Source organism: Fusarium odoratissimum, assembly GCF_000260195.1.
Source record: "Fusarium odoratissimum NRRL 54006 unplaced genomic scaffold supercont1.6, whole genome shotgun sequence".
Taxonomy (NCBI): Eukaryota; Fungi; Ascomycota; class Sordariomycetes; order Hypocreales; family Nectriaceae; genus Fusarium; species Fusarium odoratissimum.
Window position 1 is genome coordinate 624,093 of NW_022158692.1, and position 11,952 is coordinate 636,044.

At 49.8% G+C, this 11,952-nt stretch overlaps 3 protein-coding genes across 3 annotated transcripts; 2 read left to right on the plus strand and 1 right to left on the minus strand.

The window, feature by feature from the left end:
- Window positions 1–126: 126 nt before the first annotated feature.
- On the plus strand, window positions 127–5,456 carry FOIG_04843 (uncharacterized protein). Its single transcript, XM_031203169.1, has 3 exons — window positions 127–344; window positions 438–878; window positions 924–5,456. The coding sequence occupies exons 1-3, from the start codon at window positions 254–256 to the stop codon at window positions 1,355–1,357; spliced, it is 966 nt and encodes a 321-aa protein (XP_031066748.1). The 5' UTR covers window positions 127–253; the 3' UTR covers window positions 1,358–5,456.
- A 2,229-nt stretch (window positions 5,457–7,685) lies between these two features.
- On the plus strand, window positions 7,686–11,696 carry FOIG_04844 (uncharacterized protein). Its single transcript, XM_031203170.1, has 3 exons — window positions 7,686–8,653; window positions 8,700–8,911; window positions 8,961–11,696. Exons 1-3 carry the CDS (start codon window positions 8,304–8,306, stop codon window positions 10,232–10,234), a joined length of 1,836 nt encoding a protein of 611 aa, XP_031066749.1. The 5' UTR covers window positions 7,686–8,303; the 3' UTR covers window positions 10,235–11,696.
- Window positions 8,182–11,318, minus strand: FOIG_04845 (uncharacterized protein). The gene has a single exon (XM_031203171.1). The coding sequence runs from the start codon at window positions 11,146–11,148 to the stop codon at window positions 10,825–10,827; it is 324 nt and encodes a 107-aa protein (XP_031066750.1). The 5' UTR covers window positions 11,149–11,318; the 3' UTR covers window positions 8,182–10,824.
- Window positions 11,697–11,952: the final 256 nt, after the last annotated feature.

An 11,952-nucleotide genomic window follows, 5' to 3' on the forward strand; every position in this document is an offset into this window, starting at 1 on the left:
TTGATTCCCTCAGCTCATAATTAGATACGCTACTGGCGAATTCGATATTTCGAGTAATGGTCCAGGGTAGCTCTTTTCTTATCTTATCGGCCCCTCCACCCCACCAATGTCGCTCACTCATCATCTACACATCCCTTACCAATCTCATTCATCAAGTTCAAGCCGACTTATACTGCAGTCACTCTCTCTTTTGGCATTCATCGCATTTTATTTCACAAAATCAGGATAGAGACTTGAATCTACAGCCGCCACGATGACTGAAGCGGAGATGAGTTCCAGCTCAAGAAGAATACTGGCTGTGGCCCTTGAGAATGAGACAGCAGTTTTGTCAAAGTTGGTCAAAGGTGAGCTCACTTTATCTAGATGTACTAGTGGTCATATCTACGAAATATGCACTGGGATTGTTCACGAAAAGCACGTTTACTCACACATCACAGACCTCACAGGATCAGCCCCAGAATCACCAGATCCCTCCCTCGGCATCGCAGGCACAACTCATAGCCTCGCTCTCAAAACACCATACTATTCCACCACAGTTCCCATCTGGCTTGATCTCATCGCCTCACCTTCTGAATGGTCAGAGTCATTTCTCTCTCCCGAAGCCGCCGAAGTGCTCGCCGTGTTAGGAGGTGTAGTAGTAGTCTTCACCGCAGGTCCGATTTCATCGTCAAAGGATCACCCGGCAAAGGAACTAGTAGAGCACATCGGCAAAGTCCTGAAGAAGGGACTAGGAGGGTGGGAGTGGGATGGCGTAGGACTAGCTATCGGCGTGGGCGGAGATGGGAATGAAGAAGAATGGGATGAGATCTGCGCAGAGGCTGGATTGGAGTTTGTGTCTCTTGGTGGAAAAGGCGATACTGGTCGTGACGAATTTGGCGGTATGTTGAGTCTATCGCTCACAGAAAGTCACTAACGAGGAACAGAAAAAACTGGTGTTGCACGAGTAAAGGAAGCCCTCGAAGCAAATGACTGGTCTCAAATTGAAGCACCACTCTCAGATTCCGAGTTCGGCGACTTTGAAACCAGCTCAGCCAAAGCAGACGAAGACGACAAAGAATTAGATCCCCAAAAGATGGGATTTGGCTTTGACAAAACAGATTTTGAAGGTCTACGACGCGCCATATGGGAGTCCAGCCAGGATGTTGAAGAACCCTCAGAATCCAGCAAGGCGGAGACTAGCAAGGAGGGTGCTTCTGGGGGAATTGGGTTAGAGGACCTGGATGAGGACGAGATCGCCAAGATCGAGAAGATGATGAGAAAACTCCAAGCTGTAAGGGAAGCCGGCGAGGGGATGGGAGAGGAGCAGAGGAAGAGAATGGCGGCCAGGGCTGTGGAGGAGGTGATGAGGGATCTCTGAACTGGAATAGGCAACATGTGAATCTCTTCAAGACGAAATGATTCCTGAAAAGAACGATTGGCGCGTCGTTTCCAGAGCATGATGGACTCTAGTCCTCTCATACCTGTTCAATGATGCCCATACACCACGCTGACTGCCAGTCTGAATACCTGCCAAAGCTGATACCCCCACGAGTGGCACGATAGCTAACCTTGATCTATATGCCGAGTCCTCTGCGGCCGTCAAGGCATCGACATAGCACGGCTCGCTTACCGTGCCGTTGCACCATAGTCACATCGTACAACTCAGATCGTGATCCACGGACTGGGTCTTACGTAGTACATATCCAATGCTGGCGAGACCCTTTGGCTGGTATGTATGAGACCCAAGTCTCATGGCATTCGACAAGCACCATGATATTGGTAACCCGAAGTTCAGACACGCCTCGGTTCATTATAATCTGTACAAACCTACTGACAGTGGTAACACTGAGTTGGAAAGTCAAAGCGTGTTGCAGTCTCGGTCCCACATGTCTTTCCAGCACAGACACCTCCCAATTTAGACAATATGCAACGCATCGTGGCATCAGGTAACCCGCTCAACCTTGTGCTGTTATGGTAAAGTTTTTGTAGATCGGCATGGATCGTGACATCCAGATCACCGGACTCAACACCTCGGTGACATGCTCAATAGCTCTGTAGATAGCTTGGTGGTCTTGGGCGGTGTCGTAGCATATGCAAGGGAGAGATTCTGAGATTCTTCCAAAAGTCGCGGGCGTCGACTAATATGTCATAGCTTGTTGTTGGTAAATAAACTTGTCCCCTATCTTAAATGGACCGCTTGAATTGACGTGACTCGACTCATGGAGTTGGCGATCGATTAAACGGGGTCAGAGACCAAGTGAGGCCGGAAAGAAGCGACCCCGGGTCCAAGGGTCCACCGGTGATGTTGGTTAAGCCAGATTGAGACTGCGGTTGAGTCAATAGTGAATCCATTGAGAAAAGCCATGCCATGATAGACGACGTCAAAGATCTCAGACGCCCCATTTTGTTAGTCTGGTCCGTCCCACAACCCTTGTTTGGCGCATGTTGACCAAACAGGGGAGCGACTCACGTTTCAGCGCGTCTTGCTAGGTAGAAACGTGAACGTGCTCAGCCGGGGCTTCAGCTGTCCTTCAAAGCGGTGCAGCTGAAGGGCATGATGCTGAGAGTCCCATACCGGTTAGTTAGCATGAGCCGCCAAGCTTGTCATGTTACCAACAGCGTCTGAGAATTCGTATCATTGTCATGCCATGTCTGGACAAGTTATTCTTAGGATCTAGGGATGCTCTGAAGGGAGATATCTCCTGAGTGGTGCATGCCAACTCTGCAACAGATGGTGAGGACTGCAATCAAGTGGTCAACAAACGCGCTCGACGCGCTGCCATCCCCGCCATGGATGCATATGCATATCGTCTCCAGTATGAACTTTGCCGCCATTGGTAGGATTTGTGATTCGTCATGCAGGTTGTCGGTTGGACTTTTCGGATTTGGTCAGAGGATTGATAAGTCAGTTTGACTGCGGCCATGGGTCGGCCAAACTCGATCGACAGTAGGGTTTGTCGAACGGTGCTCATTCTTGTCTGTGCTTTCTGACCTGAGAAGCTGGGAGTATGAGAGCAAAAGTCTCTGGTGATGATGTGAGACGAATAAATATAGCAATGGTTCTTTCGTGGTGCAATTGGCTCAATTGTTCGTCAAGAATCCTCAAGCTACTTCGCGGTGTTGCTGTCAAAAGCAAATCCACCAACCACAAGCTCTCGTGTGATATTCCGACATTTATGCAAGCACAATTCAGTGGGCACCGACTGCGAGTCTCATGGCTGCATGCTCCCAGCTTTACTTGGTGAACACAATTGCCTCGAATCAAACCCCGAAAAGCCCAGAGCTCAAAGAAAAAGAGAGCGAGTTTAGGGCGATTGACCCCCTAGACTTGATCGGGTGAGGTAAAACTCCAACACTGGTGGACCCAATGGCATGTGGCCACTGGCGGAGACATGGCTCAACGCTGGTTGGCTCTGTATCATGCTGATCCTGCAAGGTACCATGCCCCAGATGCACCTCCAGGGGTCTAAGTCAGGGGTAGCGGTGCCAAAACTGGTAAGTACCAAGCTGACGAAGAAAACAATTCAACATGCATCTCGTGTTTTCTGATCTATCATGTCGGATCTTTTATGTCACTCCGGACGCGCCCGGGAAAAGACTCGGATCCGGCAAAAGAAGAGAATCAGTGTCTCTGAAGCACCATTTTCCTGTCGTCCATCAAAGGATGTTGTGTGTGTCAATGCTTCATGCTTACCGTAGTAAGGGCGAGACTTTTCGTATCACAGCCACAACCGTTGAGGCTTTGTTATGGTTGCAAAGATCAGAGCCAGATGGCGGTGGCCGTAGGACCGTTCATCGCTGAAGCCGGTAGTCTCTGAATAGTTTCATTCTGCTTCCCTTCAATACCCTATTCATTGTTAGCTAAGTCGGAATAATCTGGTAGACGCTAAAGTTGCCAAGGCGCGACCGACTTTTGGCCCCAACGTCAGGCTGATTTTGCTTGAACAAGCGTCGATCGCAAGTGTTTCGCACAAGAGAACCACGAGAAAAGGGGTCAAGAGAGAAGATCACACAGTAAGCCGTGTTGTGGCCCACCAGATGACGATGGATTGAACTACTGCAAGAACAGGGCCTCAGCATACACACCTCTCACAACAGATCCCGAACATGCAAGTCTTTCACGCCGACGAGACATGCCGTGGCGTGGTGGCATTGCTGTGGTACGATCCTTCGCTGGATCCTTTGATGCAGGTACGAGTACAATTCAGGAAATCCGTGTCATACTTGAAGCTACCGATGATAGCGGAGGTTTATTTCTGAAACGAAAGACAGAGTGTATGACGATAAACCTGACTTCGAAAACTGTATTGTAGCTTGCTTTGTAAAAATGTTCTCTGAAAAGAACTAATGGATCCAAAGATTCCGCAGAGAATGTCATCGTGTTCCCCTTTTTGGATCACCCCTGCAATTGTCGACATGGGAGTTGTCGGAACGTGGAGCCAGCAGATCTGACGAGATTGTTGAAGAAGGATGAGTCAGGATTAACGATGTGACTGGCGAGGCTGACTAGCATAAATCGGCATCTTGATGGGAATTGGAGATGCAATTGTTCTAACAATTTTCATAACTGAATAACGAAAAGAAGCAATGATCCAAAACCATGGGTTGTGTTTCTCGAACTCTCGAAACCAATTGTGGATCAAGGGAAGAGTCAATTGGCTGTGCCACTTACCATTCAACAAATGCAACCACAATTTGCCAGCATCAGGGAAAGATATCCCATCTTCTCTAAAGATAGTGCTGAAAACCGATAGAAAACCCCCAAAGAAGTGCGACATAAGTGAAAACCATTGGGAATAGAGTATTATCGGGTAATTGAAGGGAATCCATACTGCCCGTACCCGCATAATGGAGTACCGGATGACATTGCTGAAGTCCCGAGTCAATTCTGGCCTCCCAAGACTGGACTGACGGCACGGATTTTCGGCGACAGTCATACGTACCGGTACCCTTCGCTAACTGAAGACATTACGTCAGATGTAGTACAGTATCAGGGCGGTTTGAAGGTGCGAGGTTGAGATACGTGGCTGAAGACACAGAAATCTCCTGAAGTTATGGATTTGCTATTCGCAACCGAGGGAAGGGTGGGAACACGTGCCATATGTTTGATCTTCGCATTGCTCATGCGTCTCCTTTCAGTAAAAGTTTGGGATATTCACATCGAGAGGACAGGATTCGGGACTTGAAGAACGTTAGGACTAACAAGACAGACCAACAGCAGGGGCCTGTTCGAGACGTCAATTGCCTGTTACCAGTCAGCATGCAGTCATTGGGCCAGTTCGAAATCTTGCGGGATGATAAACCGATGGCTCGGGAGCTTGACATTTGTCTGGCTGGCTGAGTCTTCCGGCTGTCATGTTGCGGGTCTGATGATCAGCATCCATCATGACAAGTCCGACCATCAAGCGCGTCATGTCGTATTGGTTCCTGTAACCTTGACAAACAGGTTCGTCCGGTCTGATTCGAGCTGACTTGACCAATATCAATCTCGGTATTGAATAGAGCAACATGATTTGATAACGTCATGTAAAACTAGAATCGAGATGGTCAAAAAGAAGTGTGGCGCCAGCTGAAGCTATCTGGTGACGCCTTCCCTCCTCGTCAGACAACTGTTCGATGGGGTAAGACCGGACCGTTTCTGGGTTGCCTGTTTTGGCAGGAAGAGCTAACGTCAGAAATGGCGGCCAATAAGGAGTCAAGTTATGGAGGGCACAGAACCCTTTTACCGCTCCGTCTTGGGGGCCGTTTACCTGTCGTCCCCTAAAACGAACCCACTATTTTTATTGGCGCGTACCTTGCATTAGTGTGCATAGAGGAATGATCCAATGGATTCTGCATATCTGCACAACGCACGTCTATGAAAAGCTTCATCTCTGCACAACTTCACCCAAAGAGCCCACCTCAGCAAGGACCTTACCCCTGATGCAGGTACCGTGCCCTACCGATACTACCCAACTGAGGAATAGACAAACTCTCATTGACGCTTCAACTCCACTCCCGTACTTCCGACCATTCAAACTGTGCGTTTATTCAAGTCCTCGCCGCGTCCTTGCGCCTGGTCTTGGCCGTGACTTTTTGGTGTATCCGTCCGTTTACTGCAGCCGTCAGCCACATTGAATTCTTTGTTGCATGATGGATACCCTGGTCTGATGTCTGGGACGAGAACGCCGATCGTCTCTCACGATGCCAGTGCCAGTGTCAGACGGATCGAACTTGACACAGACTCAGAGTAGCGAAGCCAATGTGACATGGCAAAAACAAGATGAACTCAAGAGAAGCAAAAGTAATTAGAGGTTTATGATTGACAATTGATCACACGTCATGGAAGCTGAAGCACAAAGAACGACGCACAGGTAAAGATGCCGACCACCCAGAGCTAATTCTTCCCCAACAGCGGCAGTCTCGCGGGGCCCCTGGATGCTGATCCAGGGTTTGAACCACAAGTTCTACCCGGCCTCTGAACTTTCACACTTGCCAATTGTGGTATGTCTATTCCTTCAGGCTCATGGTTGGATGTCACCCAATCCAGGGACGGCACTGATTTAGCATATCTTGGAACTATCTGACGGACCGAAGTCCGGACAAGTCTGGGCCAAGAGACAATTGATACGAAGAGAAATCGAACCGGTCACGACCGCTGGATGGATGGACAAATGGGTGGATGTCTTTGTTCTGTGCGTTGGGGAGCTGGGATGTTTGTGGTGGTGTCGGATGTGGACTCCAAGCACGGCTTGAGTGGGTGTGCACGCCAGTGGTTCTCGTCAGCCACTCGTCAGTGGTTTGTTGGCAGAGTCTTCGTGCAGTTTTGGCCCGCTATGGCCTGCTTTGCAGGCCCCTCCCTCGTACACATTGTGCGGGCTGGATGTGACACGGTTGGCTTTTTCCACAAGGAAGGGCCTGTCCAATGCTGAGAATCTGATGTGATGGACGAACAAGGACGAGACAAATTCCTTATCTGGAGGTTACGCTGCTGACTTCAATTGTCGAACCAAGAGACAAGGCTGAAAAGGAGGTCAATTGTGAGTTACCTTTTGTGGCGACACGACAAGCTATTGCTAGCTGATCTCGCAAATTTTGGTTAGTTTGTGCTAACTTGGGCACATGCTGGCGTCGGGGCGTAACGTGTTTGAGGCCTTCGTTCTTGAAGGATACTCTCGAGTTGAGAAGAGTCGGACTGGCTGACTTTGGGGGCAGCGGGACCAGGGGGTAAAAAGAGAGAGACGATGACTGGCTAGGCTTGGGATCCATTGCTGGGCTCGGGCGACTTCAGGGCTGCAATGCATCAGCCCCCTGTCGCCCTCACCAACTGCAGACCAAACACGGCGGCGCTGTGGTTTGTAACGGTCCCGTCGCTGCCCCTTGGCGCGTTAAGCTGCTGTCTACCCTCCACCGAAGCGCATCACGACCGCCCAGTCAGGAGACGGAGGTGCCTGGGGCTAGGTAACTCTGTCAAGCCACTGCTCAGGTACCCGCACCTCTGTCTTTAACGCCAGGGTACATTGAGTCGAGGTTCCATCCTTTTTCCCTTTTCCTAGTTTCTGAGCGTTTTAGCACCGCGCCGTGTCCCCACACTACCTGCTAGTGGTGGTACCTTGGTCTGAGTCCTGTACCTTTTCTCCGATCGAGGTGCCCGCCCGTGGAGGGGACGGCAGCAAGAGGTGCAGGATTAGCCACTAGGTACAGACAGGTAGGCCTCTAGACTCTGCCGGCAACGGCTCTTCTCCTTTGAAGACTTCCCCCCATCCCCGTCCCCGTGCCCCGTCCGTTTCTCTTTTCCATCTTGCATCGCCAGTCCACACTCCTTGTGACCGCTTCTTCCGCTTCTTCTCCCTCGTCTTTTTGTTCATTCTTTTCTTTCCTTAAGTCACTCTCTTGAATTATTCAATCTTCAAGCCAATCTTCGGTTCCCGTCACTCTTTCCGGGTCCGTTCCTTTCTTTAGGCTCTACCAAGCTCAAACAGCTCTTACACCAGGATCGTTTCCACGTCCACAACGTTTTTAAAACGCCCAAAACCGTTCGAGACCGGCACATCCGCCATCACGATACTTTATTCTTACCTCCTTTTTCTGTTCTGCAGATCAAGGAATACACTCTTTATTTGAACTGACTACCGAATTAACCGTCATTCACTACGCTCCTTTACCGACTCGTCGATTTTGGCATCGCCGTCTTTTCTGTCTGATACTCCAGCTCACTTGAACGCGTCTGCATCAAGTGTAATCGACGACAACCGCTTCACAGCATCCGATTTCGACCAGTTTCATTTTATTTTATAATTTCAACCTGCATCTAGTGATCGCATCTCGCGATCTACTTTTTAGCAATGGCCACGGAGATTGAACACCCCATGGCCTTGGGCAATGTCCCCGAGGTCACCACACCCAACTCAACATCTTCACCATCTGTCCCGACCCCTGTCTCAGCCTCCATGAAAAAAGAGACACCATCCCCCTCTGCCTCAGCCGCCAACAATGCTTCACGACGACCTCCCCGCAAGAGTACTCTCACTCAACAGCAAAAGAACCAGAAGCGACAGCGTGCTACACAAGATCAATTGACGACATTGGAGATGGAATTCAACAACAACCCCACGCCCACAGCCACCGTCCGTGAGAGAATTGCCGAGGAAATCAACATGACCGAAAGGTCTGTTCAGATTTGGTTCCAGAACAGGTATGTGACAGGATGGAGACTTGTAGAATTTCGCTGACAGCAGCAGACGAGCTAAGATCAAGCTGTTGGCCAAGAAGAGTCTGGAGACTGGTGAAGACATTGACTCGATTCCCGAGTCAATGCGAGCTTATCTCGCTATGCAGGCTATGGAATCTGGCAAGGGTCTCGGCGGAAGTTATCTCGGCCGCACTGGACTGCTACCCTTTGGTCATGGTAACATGATGCTCGGTGGCGACCAGGGAGGTCAGGGTAAAGTTTGTGAGTATTTCGACCCGTCACGTAAAACGGTGTATTAACTGAACAGCAGTGATTCATCATCTTACCTGCCGATCCCTCAGCATTGGAAAATGGACTCGAGTTGGACAAAACACGATGGATCTCATCATTTTCTACTCACCCGACAAGTGCACCATGACCTACTACATCAACAACGAGCAGGCCGGCTACAAGATCGAGTACCCCTTCTCCTCCATCAAGAACATCTTCCTCGAGAATGGCGAAGGAGACCCAACCAAGCTTGGAGGGATTGTCATTGAGTTGAACAGGCCCCCGAACTTTTTCATGGACTCATCTCCCACCACCAACGGATTCTTTCAGTGTGGTGATTTCACAGAGGATCTTCAAGCTACCCAGTGTTTGGTTCACCACCTCGGTGGAAACCCCAAGGTGCTCAGTGGCCAGCTCGCCAAGCTGGTCTCGCTTGAGTCTTTCATGAACCGTCACAACCCTCACCCCTACAACGACCCTCACGTCCTCTCCGTCTCGGCTCCTGTCTCCCCGACCGCCCGACCTTCATCTCAGCCCAGCTTTCAACCTCATGTCGGCATGTACCAGGAGCAGTGGGGTATTCACCAGATGCACTCTGGCATGCGTCCTGGACCTGGCCACAAGCGTCAACGTTCGCGATCAGTTCCTGGACCTGTTGATTTCGCCATGTTCCAGAACCAGCCGATGCCTTCCTTCTACATCCAACCTCCTGGAGAGATGCCTCCTCCCCAGCACAACCCTCACATCTTTGCGCCTATTCCTCAGCCTCCCGGAAACAATATGGCTCCTAATCTGCGCATTGATACACAGGCAGGATTCGGCCTCGACATGCGTCAATACCCCATGTCTGCCACCACTGCTTCTCCTGCCGAGTTTCCTCCCAGCCCAGGCTTCTTCCCCCCCGGTCCCGAGGTTCCTCAGTCGAGCTACAACACACCTTATAGCAATGGTTTCCTGTCACCGATGGTTAACCCCGACACAGGTGTTCCCACTTCTGTTTCTCCTCTCCCATTCAACAGCCCTGGCGAGCCTTCCATTCTGGAGCAGTCACCTCCCATGTCAATGATGGGCCGCCCTGGCTCAGCTGATTTGTATCCCATGAACGACGGATCTTGTGCTGTTTCGGAGGATGGAGCGAGCCTGAATGAGATGTACTCTAAGCACACCATCAACCTGCCCATGCACACAACCTCGCCTGGTTTCGTGCAACACCAACAAGCAGACCTCGACATGGATCAGCTCGTGCAATTTGACGCAGTTGACCCCTCAAGCCTATCTCCCGAGGCAATGCCCCAAGCTCATCAAGGAAACTAAAAGAGTATAGGGCGGGTATAGGTGTTGGTGGTGTTTTATAGTATGTAAATCATACCAGGGCGTTTGGGCAAATTATACCATTGGGATTTCCTTTTCTTGTTTTCCGCCAGCTTCATATAGGCGACTTTCCTTGCCATCTTCTCAATTCTACCAAACTAGTTTCGATACCGATGGTGTCAGTTTGGTCGATTCTCCCCACTACGGCCATGAATGAACTTGCATGACGATACACTTCTTTGACATCGGTCATGTATGTCGGGCACAACACAGCGATCGTATAACTCTTTCCCGCGTTGAAGTACTTTCATTTTAAATCTTTTACCGCGACTTGTTTATTTCTTGGGTGGTCTTGTTCAACACTTTCCAACCGACTGACTCTGTCATTCGGCTTCATTTTCCTTGAGCAGCGTTGCCTGACCACCGCACGCTGTCTTGGACTTAATCTGCATACACATTGTCTCTGTAAAAGCACAGATGATGCTGTTTAATATTTCGATAGCTTGTTTTCTTTGTATCACGTCGAAAGTTGGGGAGAAGCCCCGGCGGCTTTTGTTGGGTTTATTATTCTAATGGTGGGCTTTGGGATATTTTTATTTGTCTGTTTTGTGCTTTAAGGCACATTGGAGTTTATGAGCAGCTGGATTGCTGTCCTCGGTAGGCGTCAACTGAGACGTGTACTTTAAGGGAAGCCTACAGTTGGACACGAAGGCATGGGTATTTTTATAGGGTGGAATTGCTGAATAAAATGGGGTTATGTTCATTCTGAGTTTGCCTGTGTGACTGAGTTGTGTGATTGCGTGACGAAGCTTGAGGCGCGTTGTGGCAGGCTGTGTCAGTTGTAAATTCCAGGGACGGATGACTCGGAGGTAGGATCGTTGTGAGAGAATGTTACAAGGCGCAGTCTTGGGTGACATGAACGGACTCGGAGGGGACCGTGATGGGTAGAGGTACAGAGATCAGCATGGCTGAGTATCTGGCAAGTTGGACAAGACAGATGCAGATGTGATTCACGGGAGGAGGACTTGTATATAAATAAGCAGTGTACTAGATCGTCTTATAATTACCACATTGATTAGCCAGAGCATGTCCCATATTAATGAGGTGCCAAGATGGATGGATTAAAGGTTGGTCACTGTCTTATAACCCAGGTCGTGACTCGGCTCACTCGGAAGATGTGCGAGTAGCAACGGACCGTGTAAGAGATTTGTACCACCAGGGCTGAGCCGCGTATCCTCGAGTACTCAAACCTTCGAGTCTTGATGCCCACCCGTTTTATCTTCTCCTCACTGCCTTCAGACGGCTGCGCATTAAGCTGCGTATATTTCGAGGCGCAGTGAGCTATGATTGGACTTGGATTGCACGTGTGTTAAGTGTTGGTCAGCCTTTAAAGACAAGAATAGACTAATCTGGGGTCTGCTTCAATCCGTCACTCAGTGTTATTTCCCCAGGTCTTCAATCCCCAGTGTTTTTAGATGAAACGGACTCAATGCATGAGCTTATTTTGTCGCCAGATTAGATGGCTTGATTTAAGCTACGAGTTAGCGACTTGGCTGGAATTAACGGTGCCAATCAGGGCGAGCTTGTACGACGCAAAGTCTGTTACGGTACCCGCGGGGCTGCGAGTATTCCAAGTGATGATAAGTACATGCTGCGCCTCAATACACCTCGTCATGCTTGCAAAGTGTAATTCGTGAGGGGAGCATCAAGACACGACGAGA

Excerpts from the sequence above, each read along its gene's own strand:
- FOIG_04843 (XM_031203169.1), top strand. The coding sequence starts at position 254 with ATGACTGAAGCGGAGATGAGTTCCAGCTCAAGAAGAATACTGGCTGTG. Across the intron at positions 345-437 it reads TTTGTCAAAGTTGGTCAAAG|ACCTCACAGGATCAGCCCCA; the intron begins GTGAGCTCACTT and ends CACACATCACAG. Across the intron at positions 879-923 it reads TGGTCGTGACGAATTTGGCG|AAAAAACTGGTGTTGCACGA; the intron begins GTATGTTGAGTC and ends AACGAGGAACAG.
- FOIG_04844 (XM_031203170.1), top strand. The coding sequence starts at position 8,304 with ATGGCCACGGAGATTGAACACCCCATGGCCTTGGGCAATGTCCCCGAG. Across the intron at positions 8,654-8,699 it reads CAGATTTGGTTCCAGAACAG|ACGAGCTAAGATCAAGCTGT; the intron begins GTATGTGACAGG and ends TGACAGCAGCAG. Across the intron at positions 8,912-8,960 it reads GGGAGGTCAGGGTAAAGTTT|TGATTCATCATCTTACCTGC; the intron begins GTGAGTATTTCG and ends ACTGAACAGCAG.
- FOIG_04845 (XM_031203171.1), bottom strand. The coding sequence starts at position 11,148 with ATGTCACCCAAGACTGCGCCTTGTAACATTCTCTCACAACGATCCTAC.